This window comes from Taudactylus pleione, unplaced genomic scaffold (genome assembly GCF_031769625.1).
Source record: "Taudactylus pleione unplaced genomic scaffold, aTauple2 ptg000451l, whole genome shotgun sequence".
Taxonomy (NCBI): domain Eukaryota; kingdom Metazoa; phylum Chordata; class Amphibia; order Anura; family Myobatrachidae; genus Taudactylus; species Taudactylus pleione.
Window position 1 is genome coordinate 5,896,286 of NW_028284853.1, and position 20,958 is coordinate 5,917,243.

The 20,958-nt window shown below is 45.6% G+C and overlaps 1 protein-coding gene across 5 annotated transcripts in view; it reads left to right on the plus strand.

Moving 5' to 3' along the window:
* The window catches only part of LOC148505538 (SEC14-like protein 5), an 89,846-nt gene that overhangs the window by 28,681 nt on the left and 40,207 nt on the right, over positions 1 to 20,958 (plus strand). For all 5 annotated transcript variants that reach the window (XM_088448171.1, XM_088448173.1, XM_088448170.1 and 2 more), the window contains one exon: positions 8,300 to 8,385. In XM_088448171.1, the coding sequence (XP_088304297.1) occupies positions 8,323 to 8,385 (63 nt within the window). In that variant the 5' untranslated portion in view covers positions 8,300 to 8,322. The remainder of the gene's footprint in view (positions 1 to 8,299; positions 8,386 to 20,958) is intronic.

The window sequence follows — 20,958 nt, forward strand, 5'->3', positions numbered from 1 at the left end:
GCCACATAGGGTTATGGAGCACGGTGGAGCAAGGGGGTTCTTTTCAAAGATCGGAGTAGGGCCATTGGATGTTTTATGACATTTTAATTTTTTTTTTGTTTTGTTGGTGCATAACAATGATACAAAGAGGAGGAAATGGCGCATTTGTGCCTCTCTGCGCCGAAGGGCAAACAGACATTTCCTTTCTTCAGAAGGACCTGGATATTGTCTCGGGGCCTCATTTTTTTCCTGTTAGCAAGGAAATTACCGTATACCAGAAAGAGAAAAAGTTTCCATTGCTGATATCTGGGGATAATGTTATGCCCACAGATCCAACCACTGATCAGTCCTTTCTGAAGAATGGTGTCACATAAAAAAACCAAAACCTTACTTTAAAACATTGCCACGGTGAGGTCAGTACAGACCTACATGACAGGAGCATGAGACCTCTGGAGCTACAGGGAGGAGAGAAGAATGCTGTGTTACTAGGACATTACCCCAGGCCTGCAGGCAAAGAGTCTTCCTCAGCCTGTTTTAGCCACCCTGAGCTCACTAGCTGCATGGCATTTTGCAAACCACATTGCACCAAGACCTTATTAAGGGGACCCAGCTGCAAAAAATAGACACAAACTTGTTAAAAAGCTTTGTAACATCTTCATGATATCAAATTGTTATGGTCAATAGTGATTGTTACATTGGAAATAACTTATTTTTGGTTAAAAAATAAATAAATAAAAAATGATGGTAGCTACGGCAAACGTGGAGACTACAAAAGTAAGGATGGAACTTTCAAAGTTCATTTGTGATATTTAAGGGACGATTCAGTTAGGGGCGAGCAGGGCATAGTGCACCTCTTCTCGCACCCCATCTCGCCCCGACTTGCGGATTTTTGTACGTAACCCTATGGGGCAGTGAATTGAATTCTGAGATTCCAGGGCTACTATAAGTGGCGCACTTAGTAGCACCGCAGAGCCAGCTGGTGGCTAATTGAATTGACCCCTTTTTCGTCTCTCATTTTGGTTTCAAACACCTGGCGCTTTGTTACATAGCGTGTGCTCACTTGCACACACTAGTGAGTTAATCAGTGACATCACAAAGTGTGAGTTCCTCACCAAAGTCACTATTAAATAGATTGCTTGGATTCTCAGTGATGCCATTTGGTTCTCCTAAAATTACTGGCTACCAGTTTCTCGTGCTAGATTTTTACTTTAATATTATAGTGGAATTGGTACAGATGTGTCATGGCTCAGGGCAGACAATTGCATGCAACTTGGGCGCATGAAAGGAAATGTGGGATTGTTTACATGCTCTTATGTAAGCTGGCTGCCCAGGAGGATCCTAGCTGACAGCTCCCTGGGTTCCCATCTATTTCAAGAGCTTCCCAATGTCGCACATGTAAATCCCCAGGGTGAGAACGTCACATAAGAGCAGGAAATATGGAAAGGTGTTTGTTTCCCAGTGGCACGGCCTGGTCTGCGGAGTATTTTGTGTTTATGCTTCTTAATGACAGATCGTAATCGAGAAATCCCAGTAGTGAAACGTAATAGAGAGATGTATACAGAAAGGTGGGACCAGTACGACTTGTGCCGTCTGCTTTTAGGAGTAAAGTATCTATACCTGATATAACCGGCCTGGAGGAAATACATGTCGTGGCGAAGATGAAAGTTGGGGTACAGTCTATTATATAATGGTAAATGCTCAAATTGTTCTTTTTGAAGATTAATATCTAAGCTTTTAGCTAATAAGCTGATAGGCCAAAAGGCCTAGAATGGTTAATTGAGGCCTGAAACCAGCACCCCGTCTTGTTCTCCAGTGATCTTCACATCTACCATTGTGGTGCCTTCTCTTACTTATTTTGGAACTTGTCTCCGCTTTTATTCCTGATTTTATCTTCATTTTCCTGCTCAGCCAATATCTTCACCAGTGACCAGTGTAAGTATGTGTCATGTGTTCTGTATGTAGTTCTCTCAGTGCCTTACATGTAATGGTTCTCTTTATATACTGTCTAGAAGCCAGTTGCATTTAAAGCGTGTTAGTGCTTCCTGTTGCTCTAGTAGATGCCATGCAATGACTGGAAAGTCTTGCAAGACATATGCACACCTTGCAGCATGAAGGTTATAGGTTGCCTGCATTAGAATTAAGAAGCAACCACTCCCATGACAGAGTGAATGGACCATCAGTACAGTGCGGAATAGCAAAACCAAATTAAAACTCAAAGTTCATGGTTGGTAAACTTAGAAGTTCGGTGAAACGCGCTGTCCTGCAACAACCACATTCCAAATCCTCCCTTCCCTTCTGGATCTCCCGAGCCCTGTATTGTTTAAGATGGAAAAGTGGTTTAGTTTTTAACTCCTGTGTCACTCTATCCTAATTGTTTGTACCTTAGGGGGTATATTTACTAAAGTGCGGGTTTTTAGAAGTTGAGATGTTGCCCATAGCAACCAAACCGATACTACTTAACATTTATCTAGCACCTTCTGGAAGATAATAGCTAGAATCTGATGGGTAACATCTCCACGGAATCGGTATGAAATACCGCCGGCAGCCCGACAGCTGAACAGATCCCGGCAGCGGCAGTCTGACAGCGCTGGAAATCCCGATCGTCCTAAGGTAAGTAATCATTAACCTAACCCTAACCCTCCTTAGGGGTGCCTAACCCTAACCTCCCCCCAAGTGCCTAACCCTAATCACCTAACCCCTCCCTTCCCCGCTGTCTAAACCTAAGTCCCCCGGGGGGGGTGCCTAACCCTAAGTCCCCTCCGGGGGGGTGCCTAACCCTAGCCCTTCCTCCCCCTTGGCCTAACCCTCCCGGGGGGGTGCCTAACCCTAAGTCCCCCCGGGTGCGCTAAACCTAACCCTCCCCCCCACGGCTGTCCGCTCGTAGCGCCCGGCATCCCTCCGATCGGGATGCCGGGCGCCTGTCTCCCGGCGTCAGGAAAATGACAGCATCTAGATATAGAAGCCTGTCATTTAACCCATGCCGGGATAAAACAGTCGGGAAGCCGGCTGTCGGGATCATGTCAGCCGGTTTGCATCCCATCTCCACTTCTAAAAACCTGCACTTTATTAAATATACCCCTCCTTTTGTTCCTCTCACCCCATAATAATATGCAGCCTTTAGTCTTCATTCTAGCACTCCTCACCTGTCACAACTAGTGCAGTTCCTCTTTCCTGCCTGGGGTGTCGCTCTCTGCTCTGGTGCTTCTAGCACACTTGGCTAATGCAACAAACTGCTGAGATACAGAAATGAGTGTTCCAGAAGCACCAGAGCAAAGAGCGACACCCCAAGCAGGAAAGAGGAACTATACAGGTTGTGACAGGTGCAGGGTGCTAGAATGAACACTAGGCCTTTACACCATTGCACTGATATGACGCAGTGTTCTCCCCAGGCTGTTTTTGGCGGGTACACCACCCGGCAAGAAACCGCCTACCACCCGACACTTTGGAAGCCTCCAAGTGGGGACAGTATCTGGGAGCTGTATAAAAAGGACCAGACTTTGCAGCTTTTTCATAATCAGACGACTGGGCCTCTAATAAGAAGAGGAGAATGAATATATAAAATGTTATTTCAAATCATTATAAGGTCAGGGTTTAAAACATTTTATTATTGCGAAGGCCCCACCCGGCTACTTCTTGATGCCACCCAGCCGGAAATTTTTTTTTGTGGAGAACACTGATGACGTTTCACTAATTACTATTTGACTGATTGTCAACAAGATTTATTGTATGAACTTCGAATGGAGCATCGAGCAAAGAAAAAGTCTTTTTCCCCTAGGTGAATGGAATCTATATAGTATGCATGTTCCTAGTAAGTGCTAAATGTCATTATAAATATGCTATTGAACACTATTTATTGTATTACCAAGATAGCACATGGCACTGTAATCTAAAGCAAACGTAATCCCTCTCTATATTTGACTAGGTCTAATCATGCACCTGAGGTTTCTTACATGGCTTCATCCAGATAATGTTACACAATAGAACATAAATTAATTCCAAACTACGTACATGAAATTCTCCAAACTCAACAAAAATTTACACTGATAATATTAATTAGACTGACAAGCATTTTATATTAAACACAAAGCCACCTTGTTGAGGTGTTCAGTGCTGTATGAAAATATGCTGTTTAAAGCAAAAAAGGTTATTTAAACACGTTTGAGCTACATCACAACACAGATGGGAGAAATAATACTCTGCGTTATGTGGGGAAAACTTATTTATTATGCACTAGCTGTTGCCCACGGCTTCGCCCACAATGATACCTCTTCTGCCAATGTTTTTCTTTATTTGAGGTGTTCTAGTTGTATTGCTTTGCATAGGGGCCCTATCACAGGAGTGGCCCACATGACCAGCAGCGCTATACAGACTGGTGACAGCAGCGCCTTCACCCACCACTCACACCAATGTCACTGTGTGCCCTGTGCACAGACTGCTATGTAGCCTCTCCTATTCATCCACCACTCACACCAATGTCACTGTGTGCCCTGTGCACAGACTGCTATGTAGCCTATCCTATTCACCCACCACTCACACTAATGTCACTGTGTGCCCTGTGCACAGACTGCTATGTAACCTCTCCTATTCACCTACCACTCACACCAATGTCACTGTGTGCCCTGTGCACAGACTGCTATGTAACCTATCCTATTCACCCACCACTCACACCAATGTCACTGTATGCCCTGTGCACAGACTGCTATGTAACCTATCCTATTCACCTACCACTCACACCAATGTCACTGTATGCCCTGTGCACAGACTGCTATGTAGCCTATCCTATTCACCCACCACTCACACTAATGTCACTGTGTGCCCTGTGCACAGACTGCTATGTAACCTCTCCTATTCACCCACCACTCACACCAATGTCACTGTGTGCCCTGTGCACAGACTGCTATGTAACCTATCCTATTCATCCACCACTCACACCAATGTCACTGTGTGCCCTGTGCACAGACTGCTATGTAACCTATCCTATTCATCCACCACTCACACCAATGTCACTGTGTGCCCTGTGCACAGACTGCTATGTAGCCTATCCTATTCACCCACCACTCACACCAATGTCACTGTGTGCCCTGTGCACAGACTGCTATGTAGCCTATCCTATTCACCCACCACTCACACTAATGTCACTGTGTGCCCTGTGCACAGACTGCTATGTAACCTCTCCTATTCACCTACCACTCACACCAATGTCACTGTGTGCCCTGTGCACAGACTGCTATGTAACCTCTCCTATTCACCTACCACTCACACCAATGTCACTGTGTGCCCTGTGCACAGACTGCTATGTAACCTATCCTATTCACCCACCACTCACACCAATGTCACTGTATGCCCTGTGCACAGACTGCTATGTAACCTATCCTATTCACCTACCACTCACACCAATGTCACTGTGTGCCCTGTGCACAGACTGCTATGTAACCTATCCTATTCATCCACCACTCACACCAATGTCACTGTGTGCCCTGTGCACAGACTGCTATGTAACCTATCCTATTCATCCACCACTCACACCAATGTCACTGTGTGCCCTGTGCACAGACTGCTATGTAACCTATCCTATTCATCCACCACTCACACCAATGTCACTGTGTGCCCTGTGCACAGACTGCTATGTAACCTATCCTATTCATCCACCACTCACACCAATGTCACTGTGTGCCCTGTGCACAGACTGCTATGTAACCTATCCTATTCATCCACCACTCACACCAATGTCACTGTGTGCCCTGTGCACAGACTGCTATGTAGCCTATCCTATTCACCCACCACTCACACCAATGTCACTGTGTGCCCTGTGCACAGACTGCTATGTAACCTCTCCTATTCACCTACCACTCACACCAATGTCACTGTGTGCCCTGTGCACAGACTGCTATGTAGCCTCTCCTATTCATCCACCACTCACACCAATGTCACTGTGTGCCCTGTGCACAGACTGCTATGTAACCTCTCCTATTCACCTACCACTCACACCAATGTCACTGTGTGCCCTGTGCACAGACTGCTTTGTAGCCTCTCCTATTCATCCACCACTCACACCAATGTCACTGTGTGCCCTGTGCACAGACTGCTATGTAGCCTATCCTATTTATCCACCACTCACACCAATGTCACTGTGTGCCCTGTGCACAGACTGCTATGTAGCCTATCCTATTCACCCACCACTCACACCAATGTCACTGTGTGCCCTGTGCACAGACTGCTATGTAACCTCTCCTATTCACCTACCACTCACACCAATGTCACTGTGTGCCCTGTGCACAGACTGCTATGTAGCCTCTCCTATTCATCCACCACTCACACCAATGTCACTGTGTGCCCTGTGCACAGACTGCTATGTAACCTCTCCTATTCACCTACCACTCACACCAATGTCACTGTGTGCCCTGTGCACAGACTGCTATGTAACCTCTCCTATTCACCTACCACTCACACCAATGTCACTGTGTGCCCTGTGCACAGACTGCTTTGTAGCCTCTCCTATTCATCCACCACTCACACCAATGTCACTGTGTGCCCTGTGCACAGACTGCTATGTAACCTCTCCTATTCACCTACCACTCACACCAATGTCACTGTGTGCCCTGTGCACAGACTGCTATGTAGCCTATCCTATTCACCCACCACTCACACCAATGTCACTGTGTGCCCTGTGCACAGACTGCTATGTAGCCTCTCCTATTCATCCACCACTCACACCAATGTCACTGTGTGCCCTGTGCACAGACTGCTATGTAACCTCTCCTATTCACCTACCACTCACACCAATGTCACTGTGTGCCCTGTGCACAGACTGCTATGTAGCCTATCCTATTCACCCACCACTCACACCAATGTCACTGTGTGCCCTGTGCACAGACTGCTATGTAGCCTCTCCTATTCATCCACCACTCACACCAATGTCACTGTGTGCCCTGTGCACAGACTGCTATGTAACCTCTCCTATTCACCCACCACTCACACCAATGTCACTGTGTGCCCTGTGCACAGACTGCTATGTAACCTCTCCTATTCACCTACCACTCACACCAATGTCACTGTGTGCCCTGTGCACAGACTGCTTTGTAGCCTCTCCTATTCATCCACCACTCACACCAATGTCACTGTGTGCCCTGTGCACAGACTGCTATGTAACCTCTCCTATTCACCTACCACTCACACCAATGTCACTGTGTGCCCTGTGCACAGACTGCTATGTAGCCTATCCTATTCACCCACCACTCACACCAATGTCACTGTGTGCCCTGTGCACAGACTGCTATGTAGCCTCTCCTATTCATCCACCACTCACACCAATGTCACTGTGTGCCCTGTGCACAGACTGCTATGTAACCTCTCCTATTCACCTACCACTCACACCAATGTCACTGTGTGCCCTGTGCACAGACTGCTATGTAGCCTATCCTATTCACCCACCACTCACACCAATGTCACTGTGTGCCCTGTGCACAGACTGCTATGTAGCCTCTCCTATTCATCCACCACTCACACCAATGTCACTGTGTGCCCTGTGCACAGACTGCTATGTAACCTCTCCTATTCACCCACCACTCACACCAATGTCACTGTGTGCCCTGTGCACAGACTGCTATGTAGCCTATCCTATTCACCCACCACTCACACCAATGTCACTGTATGCCCTGTGCACAGACTGCTATGTAGCCTATCCTATTCACCCACCACTCACACCAATGTCACTGTGTGCCCTGTGCACAGACTGCTATGTAACCTATCCTATTCATCCACCTCTATCCTATTCAAGTGACTGCGAGGCTTAAAGCGCTTCAACCCCCAACCGCTTACCGGGCACGAGCGATGTTCCACACCTAACTCTAGCATTTATGATGTCAGTACATTTAGTTTTTGTTATTGCTTAGCTTTAACTTGTTGGATGGAGATGGAACAAAGTGCAGGTTATTTCTAGGAGTTTCCACTACAAAATGAGAGAGTTTTTAAGAGAATCGGTTTAGTAGATATTGCGCCATCTTGGAACAAACAGACAGACACGACGTTCTTATATATTAGTAGATGACGGATCCATTTCATAGCTCCCAGAGTCCCTGTGTTGGTCATACAGGGACTCTGGGCTCTTTATAAACATTAAATGTATTTGTCATTGAAATGTCTCCAGGTCGGATATTGTTCTCCCACTTCTTTTGTATTCGGTCAAGTGATTTTCCAGACATTGTCCCCATTGAACTGGTTCTGCTAGTATATTTGTGCCTGGGAAAACTCCCCCAGGGTCATTATAGGTTTCATGATGGAACCAGCAGATGACTGACAGATCACTTTCTCTTTCTTACAGACAGCCCAAGACCAGCAAGGAACATGGTACAGAAATACCTGTCCCCGGTGCGGGTTTACAAGTACCCCTTTGAGCTTGTCATGGCGGTAAGTGGCTGTTTTATGTCATTGTTTCAGAACCATGTTTTTGCTCCAATAGGGCGCAGCTGAGAGCTGGCCCACTTAGGTAATTGTTGGGCTGCACTCTCATGAATATTCATTTAGTCCTCAATACGGATGTCACCCTTCACCACATCTTTCACACTTAAAACCATTTATAATGCAAATGGAGCTTAAATCTTCGCCCACAACTATACATTATGGGTCCGATTCTGAAGTTAGAAGCTGCCATAACTCCAATCGTCACGATTTCAGTGGGACCGTCCCGCTTTTCGAGGCACTGTCCCGCTGTCCAGCTCGCAGGCCGCAGTGTCCCTCTGTCAGAGGGAGTGGGGGTTGGGGGGGTCGACGTGGGGGGGCACTCTGTCACTGCTACTCTGCATAGCTGAGCAGCGGAGAATGGATCGGCTCTGTGCCGGGAGAGGCTTGGGGTTGCCTAGCAGCTGCCAGAGTGCTGGGCTCGGCCCCAGCATGACGAGAAACGGGCGTAGCACACGGACATGCCTCCAAAACGTCGTATACTGGGGTGTGTGGCCTAACTTCCATGAGACCATGCCCCCGTTCACAGGCGTACACCTTCGGCGCACTCGCGGAGTTTATAATAACGATTTAGCATGTTTTGCTGTAGTCACATCTGTGACGATCTGCTAATGCCAACTAAAACCCTTCCCCTGGTGTACAGATGTGCGCCTGACTGTGTAAGGACTGCGATGCCCACTTTGAGTATCTTTAGACGCTGTAATATCGCATGGTGCATCTTTAAACACTACTATCGGTTGCACCATTACCTCGTGCTAGCTGCAGATTCTCTGTTAGAGTATGTCCTGCAATATGAGCGATTAAGCATCTGTGTACACAACCCGTTCAGTGACACACCCACGACACCCACATAACACGCCCATAAGACAGTCCTCCTTTGTGCGTCTTAATAGCCACCTTCCAGTCACCACCAAGGAACGCCGTACACATTTCCAAGACATTTCTGCATGCGCCCATCTACAATCGGTACTACGGCTCTGTCCGAACACAACCGGGACGCATGCGCAATGCGACTTAGACTTGCGATAGCAAAATATCGCTCAATATAGTGCGCGACTCAGAACCGGGATGCGGTCATAATCCTGACCACCTGGATTCCGGCGTTCAGAATGCTGATGCCGGAATTTCCGACACTTATCAGAATACCGGCGCAGGGAGGGTTAGGTTTAGGCTGCGGGGAGGGATGTTTAGGTTTAGGCACTAGGGGGGAGATTAGGTTTAGGCTGCGGGGAGGGATGATTAGGTTTAGGCACTAGGGGGGAGAGGTTAGGTTTAGGCACTAGGGGGGAGAGGTTAGGTTTAGGCACTAGGGGGAGAGGTTAGGTTTAGGCTGCGGGGAGGGATGATTAGGTTTAGGCACTAGGGGGGAGAGGTTAGGTTTAGGCACTAGGGGGGAGAGGTCAGGTTTAGGCACTAGGGGGGAGAGATTAGGTTTAGGCACTAGGGGGGAGAGATTAGGTTTAGGCACTAGGGGGGAGAGATTAGGTTTAGGCACTAGGGGGGAGAGGTTAGGTTTAGGCACTAGGGGGGAGAGGTTAGGTTTAGGCACTAGGGGGGAGAGGTTAGGTTTAGGCACTAGGGGGGAGAGATTAGGTTTAGGCACTAGGGGGGAGAGGTTAGGTTTAGGCACTAGGGGGGAGAGGTTAGGTTTAGGCACTAGGGGGGAGAGGTTAGGTTTAGGCACTAGGGGGGAGAGGTTAGGTTTAGGCACTAGGGGGGAGAGGTTAGGTTTAGGCTGCGGGGAGGGATGATTAGGTTTAGGCACTAGGGGGGAGAGGTTAGGTTTAGGCACTAGGGGGGAGAGGTCAGGTTTAGGCACTAGGGGGGAGAGATTAGGTTTAGGCACTAGGGGGGAGAGGTCAGGTTTAGGCACTAGGGGGGAGAGATTAGGTTTAGGCACTAGGGGGGAGAGGTCAGGTTTAGGCACTAGGGGGGAGAGGTCAGGTTTAGGCACTAGGGGGGAGAGGTTAGGTTTAGGCACTAGGGGGGAGAGATTAGGTTTAGGCACTAGGGGGGAGAGGTTAGGTTTAGGCTGCGGGGAGGGATGATTAGGTTTAGGCACTAGGGGGGAGAGGTTAGGTTTAGGCTGCGGGGAGGGATGATTAGGTTTAGGCACTAGGGGGGAGAGGTTAGGTTTAGGCACTAGGGGGGAGAGGTCAGGTTTAGGCACTAGGGGGGAGAGGTCAGGTTTAGGCACTAGGGGGGAGAGGTCAGGTTTAGGCACTAGGGGGGAGAGGTCAGGTTTAGGCACTAGGGGGGAGAGGTCAGGTTTAGGCACTAGGGGGGAGAGGTCAGGTTTAGGCACTAGGGGGGAGAGGTCAGGTTTAGGCACTAGGGGGGAGAGGTTAGGTTTAGGCACTAGGGGGGAGAGATTAGGTTTAGGCACTAGGGGGGAGAGGTTAGGTTTAGGCACTAGGGGGGAGAGGTTAGGTTTAGGCACTAGGGGGAGAGGTTAGGTTTAGGCTGCGGGGAGGGATGATTAGGTTTAGGCACTAGGGGGGAGAGGTCAGGTTTAGGCACTAGGGGGGAGAGGTTAGGTTTAGGCACTAGGGGGGAGAGGTTAGGTTTAGGCACTAGGGGGGAGAGATTAGGTTTAGGCACTAGGGGGGAGAGGTCAGGTTTAGGCACTAGGGGGGAGAGGTTAGGTTTAGGCACTAGGGGGGAGAGGTTAGGTTTAGGCACTAGGGGGGAGAGGTAAGGTTTAGGCACTAGGGGGGAGACGTAAGGTTTAGGCATTAGGCGGGAGAGGTAAGGTTTAGGCATTAGGCGGGAGAGGTAAGGTTTAGGCATTAGGCGGGGAGAGGTAAGGTTTAGGCACTAGGGGGGGGAGAGATTAGGTTTAGGCACTAGGGGGGGAGAGGTAAGGTTTAGGCACTGGGGGGGAGAGGTAAGGTTTAGGCACTAGGGGGAGAGAGATTAGGTTTAGGCACTAGGGGAGGGAGGGTTAGGGGTTAAGTTAGGCTTACTTACCTGGAGGCATCGTCACTGTAACCTGGTTGGGATTTTGACCGCTGGCATCCCGTACCCATCCCTTTGTCCATGTATAGATCTGTTCAGATATTTCTGATATTTGCAGAACCTATGGCATCTTACTTCTTTCATTTGCAGCTTTAGGGGAATTTCATTTAACATTTCCTTTAAAAAAAAAAAAAAAAGTCTATAGTTTTGTTATTTATCTTGAGAGTATTTCCTTAAACCTTTTTAGCAACTACCACCGGTCATACACTCAACTATACACCTATTAACAATGCAAAATATTTATTATTCTATACTACTATTCCTGTAAGAAAAGTAGGTTGCTGCTCTTTAATAAGGTGTTAAATGCCACCGCTGCTCTGCTGATTAATGCAGGATATAGTTCCTGGTATACTGGATCTTCTGTATACAGGTTGATGCTGAGTTATTTGAGAAACTGGATGTGTTACTTAATCTATAGCATCGCGCGCGCCGCGGTTACACTGGCCCATAGTCCTGAGCGATATCTGAGCTGCTGGAGACACACACATGGGCTTTGTCACTCTAGATGATCATTATGAAGACCTTCACGTCACACTGCTGTAGAGATGCGGTGGGTGGGTGGGCGGAGCTTAACTTCTTTACCTGCACTTTGCTGCCATGTAATTACTTTACGCCAGGTAGAGATTAGAAACACTTTGTTCCGTAAAATAGTGACCGCAGTCATAGTGGCCCCTCGCTTGAGTCTGGACGACCCTCCATTGCCAATACATCCTGCTCATCATTCAGTACCAGCAATGCATACTTATCAATATGTATTTCTATATTTCTCTTCTCAAAGCTTTGCTGCCATCGCTGTTATCTAATTCCTAATGTCAGTGAGAGGAAGGAGGTAGATTCAGCAGCATTCTGGTAGCTTAAAAAGTGTAGCCCGTGTACTGTGGGAGTGAGAATCTAAATACAAAAGTCTCAATGTGTTCTTAGCAAAAGCGTTTTGTGTTGTCCTAAAAAAAAAAAAAACTGTGCCCTTGTGTTGGGAATACTATTGTATGCAAATTTTGTGTATTTTGTATTTTTAACTTGCAAAACTAATTCTGTGAGGCTCTCGGGCTGGAATGTCCACAGTCGTTGTACCTAAAGCTGCATTCACTCCTCCAGGCTAAAGTGTCTCAATACTTTCAGTGTTCTCCCTACACATCGGTATCTGACGATCACCTCACCATAGACTCCAGTCCTCATGTTATGTAGATTTATATACTGCCCCAGGATCACTCACGCAGACCCTCAGAGGAAGGATTTGGGCAATGGGGATTTTTTTCAGACGATATAAAACCATATCCAAGGGCACTTTTCTATAGAACATGTGACTATGAGCGTTCTATCAATACTCTGCACTTTCTCAGCGGACCCCAGTGCACCCTACATGGTTGTTTGGTTTTTTTTCATTTAATATTTTTTGCATGTAAATACTTGCCTTCAATAGATACTAAGGTCCGAAGCTCACAGGTTGGCTATAAAGCGGGAGGAGTATCAAGCTTTGGATATAAATAAAGTACCAACCAATCAGCTCCTCGTTGTCCTCTTTCAAAAGCAACCTGAAAAAATTACAGGAGCTGATTGGTTGGTATTTTATCTCTCTCCAAGGCTTGATGCATTTCCCCCATACTGAGAATGAGAAGACTGTATGGTGCCATTGGCCAGATCTGAAATGAAGGACGTTTCCAGATATAAACCATTCTTGTCCTGAAAATCAAGGACCGTTGTTGACAACTTGGGATGGGGCATTCAGTTTAGGTGAAAAGTAATATAACATTCCAACCATCTGTTATGTGATGTGGGGCAGATGTTTGCTGAGGCATGGCAGTATGTAATGAGCAACGTGTGCATGCTTTAGTTTTAATAAATAGCTATATTCGGATATGACGACAATGCTGAGATAGATCATTTCTCTACGACATGTCAAAAATATATATTTGCTATTGTGGGAGGATTCGCTTCTACAGGTAGATTAAGCGTCTCAGCACAAAGCACAATTTAGTAGATATAGCCCCATCAGCCTGTAACCTCTGATAAGATCAGCGGCACACAACTGGTTCCTGGAACATACTTGGCACACGCAGGGAACCCTGAATACATCAGGCCCCCCCTCCTGTCATGGAGCTGTGAGACTGGCCTCAGGTGAAACCGATCACATATCTCTCCTAGGAATTCATTTGCTTGTCGTGACTGGACAGAATGTAACAGAAGCCGTCTATCTGCCTGTAACTACTATACTGTATCTGATGCCGCAGACTTCTTCAATCAGGAACTGAAAAAGATACACAAGATTTCCACTGATGTTTAAATTTTAAAGATGGCCTCTGACGTTCTTTCTGACATATTGTTCAGTATATAATAGGCCGTGACTCAGCAGGTCGCTTATTGGCCAGCAGCCGCTCCCTGGCTATTACTAGTCTGCGTTTCTGAATTTTATGGGATATGCAGAACTGCAATAAAGTTTAACAATAATACTAAAAGTTGTGCATTATTCATGTTTGACCTTTATAATCCTTTTGCCAATGTTCGTTTTAGAAGACTGTGTAATACATTCTTTTCAATGTCTGTGTCTCTGCACAGTCTTCTAGCTTTGGTTTGATTGGAGCCTCACTCCATTTCCCTGTGCTGCTGGGGACCCTGCTCCTTCCACTATATAACTCTCCGTCTGTGGCTTCCTGCTGCCTCCATTCCCCCTCCTCACATCATGTCACTACCCCTGTCACATGCAGGCCTGTCCTCACTGACACATCACTCATCTCCTGATATACTCTGTGCTGCTGGGGACTCTGCTTCTTCTACTATATAACTCCGTCTGTGGCTTCCTGCTGCCTCCATTCCCCCTCCTCACATCATGTCACTACCCCTGTCACATGCAGGCCTGTCCTCACTGACACATCACTCATCTCCTGATATACTCTGTGCTGCTGGGGACTCTGCTTCTTCTACTATATAACTCCGTCTGTGGCTTCCTGCTGCCTCCATTCCCCCTCCTCACATCATGTCACTACCCCTGTCACATGCAGGCCTGTCCTCACTGACACATCACTCATCTCCTGATATACTCTGTGCTGCTGGGGACCCTTCTCCTTCCACTATCTAACTCTCAGTCTGTGGCTTCCTGTTGCCTCCATTGCTCTCCTCATATAACACTGCCCTGTCACATACAGCCCTGTCCTCCCTCAAGGTGCCCACACACATAGCGACATTTTACACGATTTGGCCGATTTCGACGAATCGTGCCGATGAATCGGCTAAAAAAAGTACAAATCGTGAGTTTATACTCACAAGCACGATGCCGATGCGCGTCCCCGCTCGTCATACATCGCATCTTCTGATCTGCCGTGCTGTAGGGCAGATTAGCCAATCTGGGATACAATGCATTGGCTGCAAGATAGATCTTTAGTCAGATTGGACATTTTTAACTCCAAATCGTGATCACGACGGCAAGGGAGCTCCCGTGAAAGTTCATGAGGAAATTGGCCATAAAATCATATCGTGAGGACATCGGTATGTGTGTGGGCACCATCACACATCACTCATCTCCTTATAGACTCTTTCTCTTTGCTGCTAGAAGCACACAAGCAAACATTTAATGAATGATAATAGAAAACTGTGGTCTAACCAAATGCACCTTTTTAAAAGTAAATATAATTGAACCGAAGCGATTGTGGTACTGTAAGCCCCTGCATAACTAATCTATTTACAGCCAATAGGATTACTCAATATTTCTGTAGTGACTGTATGAACCAGTTACTATCACTTCTTCCAGCTGTAGTCTAGAATCGTCCTATGCAACACAGTGTTATAGTTGTGAAACTCAAAGACCCAGGATACAGGGCATGCTGGGAGTAGTAGTTTATAACAACTAGAGAGTAACAAGGTGCCTATGCCTGTTCTAGAGCTTACTAGATAGACCAAATTAACATAGAATAACTTATAGAATTACAAATAGCCCAAATTAGATTTTTCAAGGGTTTTTAGGATTATATAATTGTTTTAATTTATTTTTATGTTATTTATTATTATTTATTTATCATAAGGCCTTTATCCAAGGAGGGGGCCCATGTGCAGTCACATAGACCTTCCCCACGCCACCCCTACTGCCTTAATGCAGGGAGAAGTCTGTGGCACTGTGCAAAAGTCCACTCCGCATATCTCCGGGAAAATGGTGCTGACTCCATTTTCCCAGTGACTTCTGCGGCGTTGGAAAGGTAAGTATAGTGAATGGGCGCAGGCTGAACGGTGTGGACCCCCCTGGACTCCATACCTTGCACGCATTATAGATACACTCTTGCTCATTATGGGTCTATTGCAGGAAGAGAGGGCGGATGCAAGCACACTATTTGAAGCGTTCTTCAGTTTGTATAAGATGCTGTTATCTAGATCTGTTATTTGATGTTTAAACCCCAAGAAATAATGCTGGTCAAAAGTATCTCCAATCATGGCCGCTATGAGGAATGTCCGGCCTCGGAAGGAAAGTGGTTGTATGGACACATCATGTTGGGAATTTCGGGCCCCCTCGATCAATACTACGGCGTCACTGCAAAGTGGCAACTTGCCAACATGGCTGCGTCAGTTTGGCAGGGCCCGGCCTCCGTGCTCTGAAGTGGCGGAGCGCACAGTGGTCACATGTATTTAAGTTTAAACCCTGCACTTATGTAATGTATATAGTTCAGCTTTATTTGCTTGTTAAATACCAGTATGAAAAGGGAGATTTACTATTGAAGAACCGGCAGCCGCTTGATGACACCATTCTCCTCTCTCTCATATGCAGTTTGTTCTATTGTCCCTCCGTTATTAATCTGTCTGTATTAATGCATGGCTTTCTGCCAGTAACATAATGTGTATTATACACACTGTTTAACATGTAAACACTCACAGTGACCTGATATCACAATGCACCAAGACTCAAGCATTCACTACACTGTTTATATTGAGAGTGCTACTCGTCCTGTGCCATACAATGACCACAGCTGCCACGGATCCGCCCTGGCCTGCCCGTCTAAACACCCTGAATTATTATATCAGAGTAATAGTTATTGTCCGCTGGCCTGTAAGAAGAGTGTGTAGTAATAGCCCATTTTACGGCATATATTTGGTAAATATGACTGCAGTTCGTCATCCCCATAGAAAATAATGGGGGCGAGGTCATTTGGGCGAAGCATGAGACTTCGCAGATATCCGTACTATAATACTTTTAACAGCCATTTCCACCTGATTTAAGACCAATATTTACTTATAAATAGAGCCCGTAATGATTTGTCGGTAAACATCTAAGGAAAATGACAGGTGTGTGGTTAAAATGTAACCATTTAAAGCAGGGACCTAAAGAGACCTATGTGGGATTGCTACTTTAAGTGAAAAGAAAAAGATTCTAAAAAGTTAATTTCATGTTCAAATCCATTTTATAACATTGGTTTTGTTATACTGTATGTAACTTTAACACACTTCCCCAATTTCCATTTTTTGAAATAATCTCCGTCACTAACCAGGTGATGTTGTTTTTGGAGTAACCTGAAGCCAGGCCCACTCATACTCATTTGCATTTGTTATTTGGCGTTTGCTGGGGGTAAACTGTCGGTTAGAAGTGGTTATTTCTTTATGCTTGTTCTTTAGTTGCTTGTTTTTTTTTTTTGTTTTTTTTGTTTTTGTTTAGAAGATGGAAAGTCCTTTTTAACATGTTTTTCCCTGCATACTTTAGTTGTATAGAATACCCTTCCCCCATACGTCTCTCATAATGGAGGACTATATGGAGGCTCAGCACCTACTGGTGTAACCAGGAACTGCATTGGAAAATAAACTTAAAAATATATATTTATATGAAATACCCTGTCAATTATAGGAATACACAAGAGGGCGCTAAGACGTTTTTATCCGCAAGGTAATAATTATCTCCTGAATGGGATACACTAATATTTGCAGATGCTTTACACAGGCACAGGTGTAAAGGTTCAGTAGCAAAAGGGGAGACATACCAAATCTTTTGTAGGATGGAGAAATTGCCCATAGCAACCAATCAGATTCTACCTATAAATTTTACAAATTGCACTTGGTAAATGCTAGCTAAAAGCTGATTGGTTGCTAGCTATGGGCACCTTCTCCACTCTTTAGGAAGTTTAATACATTTGAGTGCCGTTATTTGGGAGACGTTGGCTTGACCTGGAATTAGGGCTTCAGTCCCTGTTACATAAGCATGAATGGGGCAGTGCTTGTGGATTATGCTGCAGACTGACTGACAGATGCTTCCTCACATTGAGGTCTTGAAAATAGCCCAAGGCAGGACTTGTTAATGCACCTGAGCTCCGTCATTACCTTTTTGCCTCTCTCCCTAAAAACGGTATGCACGGCTCTGTGCCTAGTACTAATGACGCTATTACATTACCTTCACACACCATATTTCAACTTGCAGAATTTTGCCTAAAGGGCAATTTTAATTACTAAAGCATGAATTCATTTCCAGGGCATTATTTCCTGATGCGTTAAACTGGATGATACTTTTCATTTTTTTTTATTTTTTTTTCCTTTTCAGTTGCTAAGTTTTTTGTATAATGTTCCCGCAGCACTCCATTTACATATAGTGAATGCAAAACTGTGACCGGGGGCCCATGGGAAAAAGGGGGGATTCATTCTCATGGATCTAGGATCTGGTATTGAAGAACAACAATTGATTTTAGTTCTATTTATGGGCTAAAATGCCCTGTAAAGATAGACACAATGTGGCACATTAAAGATCTTAGAAAATTCCAGGTAATATTTTTATGTTTTTTTTATGGTATAAGGATTTACTCCCTGGCAGGACAGTTATATCCCATATCAGGGATCCATGCAGCTTTCAAGTAACTCATACATTTTGTCATTGATCGTGGTGTAACCCTCTGGAGAGCTTTTATATTAATACTGCCATTGTTTGGATAATACTTATTATGACTATGAGTGAGTCACGGCAGCTGTCCAATCAGAGTCATCAAAACACTATACTAAGCTCTGTTTATTTAAAAATCTCCAGGGCTGAAGATGGACCATTCCTTGCCATGGTAGCGAAACGCGTTGATGCCATGGCAAAGTCTCTCATCAACCTGGTTACATTTAGCTACTGTCTGTGCTTTTATTACTCTGTGATTAAAGCTGAAAAGGCCTAGAGCACACATCGGCTATTTATCCTGTGTACTCTAGGAGAAATCATTTCTTAGGGTAACAAAGACCTGAATGTTTTCATACTGTGGAGCTGGATTACAACTAATGTTAAATTAGCTGCAGGTCAACACAGACGAAGTCCTGCCAGTACATACATAATTATTACCCATGCTGAATGTTTGTTTATTTGTATAGGAAGAGTGATTAGCGAAGTACAGCTAATGGGATAAATGTCATTATAATCCTGCCGAACATGTCCTGCGAATTACAGAAGGTTAATGCAAGATATTGGCCCTAGTAATAAATGATTGAATACCTGTTATTACACATTTACTGATATAGCTCCAACATACTACACTACTCTGTACATGGCAATCACATCAGTCCCTGCCCCATTGGGACATAAATTCTAATTTTCCCTACCACAGTCTCTACATGCTGACAGGCCAATGTACAGTGCTCAGAAGCCAGCCAAATACTAGTTTGCCAGTGGAAATGCAGGGAACCCACAACGACACTAGAACTACATACAGGCTTCATGAAGTTAGCACCCTGTTCTTGTTGGAACCCATCGCCTCATTGCTGAGAGGCAGCAATACTGACCTCTCCGCGATCCCGCTGGATTTTACGGGTGTGGATTATTAGATCGGGCACAACTTGTTCGACCGGTAAATGGTCGACTACGTTAGTTCGATATGTAGTTTAGATAGACAAAGTATATATCGACAGTAACAATAGTCCGACAGTAATATAGTCAAACGGGACATTAGATCGATATATAATATATCGAATATGTAAGATCGAAAGGTATATAAGGGCGACACAACATAGATCGACAACTAATAGTTAGACAATGTTCCAAGTTCGAAACCAAATAGGTAGACAAATAATAGACAGTTAATAGATCGACACCACACAAATAGACATAATAACAGATCAAAATCAAATAGATAGACGGCTAATAGATCGATCGATAAAAGATCGACTAGTCCAAGATCAATAAATCAATGCCAACTAGGTCGACAGTTGATCGACAGATAAAAGATCGACACGTTACTTTTAGACAATACAAAAAGTTATACATATTCTACATGCTGCTGGCTAATAGCGCATTCCCCGACGCTACTTTCAACCGTGAAACTACAGGTCCCAGCAAGCCCTTTCATCCATGCAAGCGTTCCTGGCAATGCTAGCCCCGACGTACACCTTGCAGGACTTGTGCCTAATTGCTGGGCACCCCCATGCGCTGCAGTGCAGCCCTTCATCATCCCCCCCCCCCTGTGCTCCCCGCTATCCTGGACGCCTGGACATGGGTGCATCCATCTAGCTTAAGACGCTGCCCGCTAATAGCGCATCTCCCGACGCTACTTTCAAGCGTGGAACTACAGGTCCTAGCCAGCCCTTTCATCCATGCAAGCGCTCCTGGCAATGCTAGCCCCAACGTACACCTTGCAGGCCTTGTCCTTAATTGGTCTCAATAGGAGCTATTTAGCGTCTTTGAGAAAGTGGTGAAGAATGGCATTTTGCAACTTTTTTTTGAAAAAAATAAGTAGCCCCATCAAATTTGGGGTACATGAAAATGGGTGCAACCATAGTACAAAATCAGTGAACTCAAGCTTTAAAGTGCACCAAAAAACGCACCTTCAGCAAGCACCTGCAGTAAAAAAGAAAAACCTCCCCCATACTTGCAGACCCCCCAAAAGCTATTTCGTTCGTTTTTGAATTTGTACACCCACTTTAAATTGGAAGGAATGAGGCACAGGTGGTTGGCATATCAGAGAATGGTGATTTTGTAGCGTTACCTCAACATTTGCTAAGCAAAACGGACTTGCTAATGGTGAATGAATTACGCTGCCCTGGTGTCACTATCTACAGGACACAACCTGTGGGTATATTTACTATGCCACCCCCCCCCCACACACACTCCGCAGCTCCCCAAGATCTCAATTCATGCTTTAGGAAATCAGTAGCGCACTTTCCGGGGGCAGCTATGTGCCCGTTAGCAAGAAAATATAAAAAAGAAACTGCACCCACCGCCCTCATCCACGATTTAACACAATTTGGGGACATAGCTGCAATGAAGGAAATAGCCTACTAGCTCCACAGTAATGCAGCATTGTCCTCATAGCTGCTCACAGAGAGTATGCCTCTGTGCTACAGGTTCTCAAACTCATCCTCAGGACCCCAAACAGTGCATGTTTTCCAGGTCTTCTCACAGAATCACAAGGGAAATCATTAGCTCCACCTGTCGATTTTTTAATATGTGTCAGTGAGTAATGCATACACCTGTGCACCTGCTAGGTGACCTGGAAAATGTGACCTGTGTGGGGTCCTGAGGACCAAGTTTGAGAACCACATACTCTTCCTCTTCACCACCTGGTACCTAATCATTCCCCC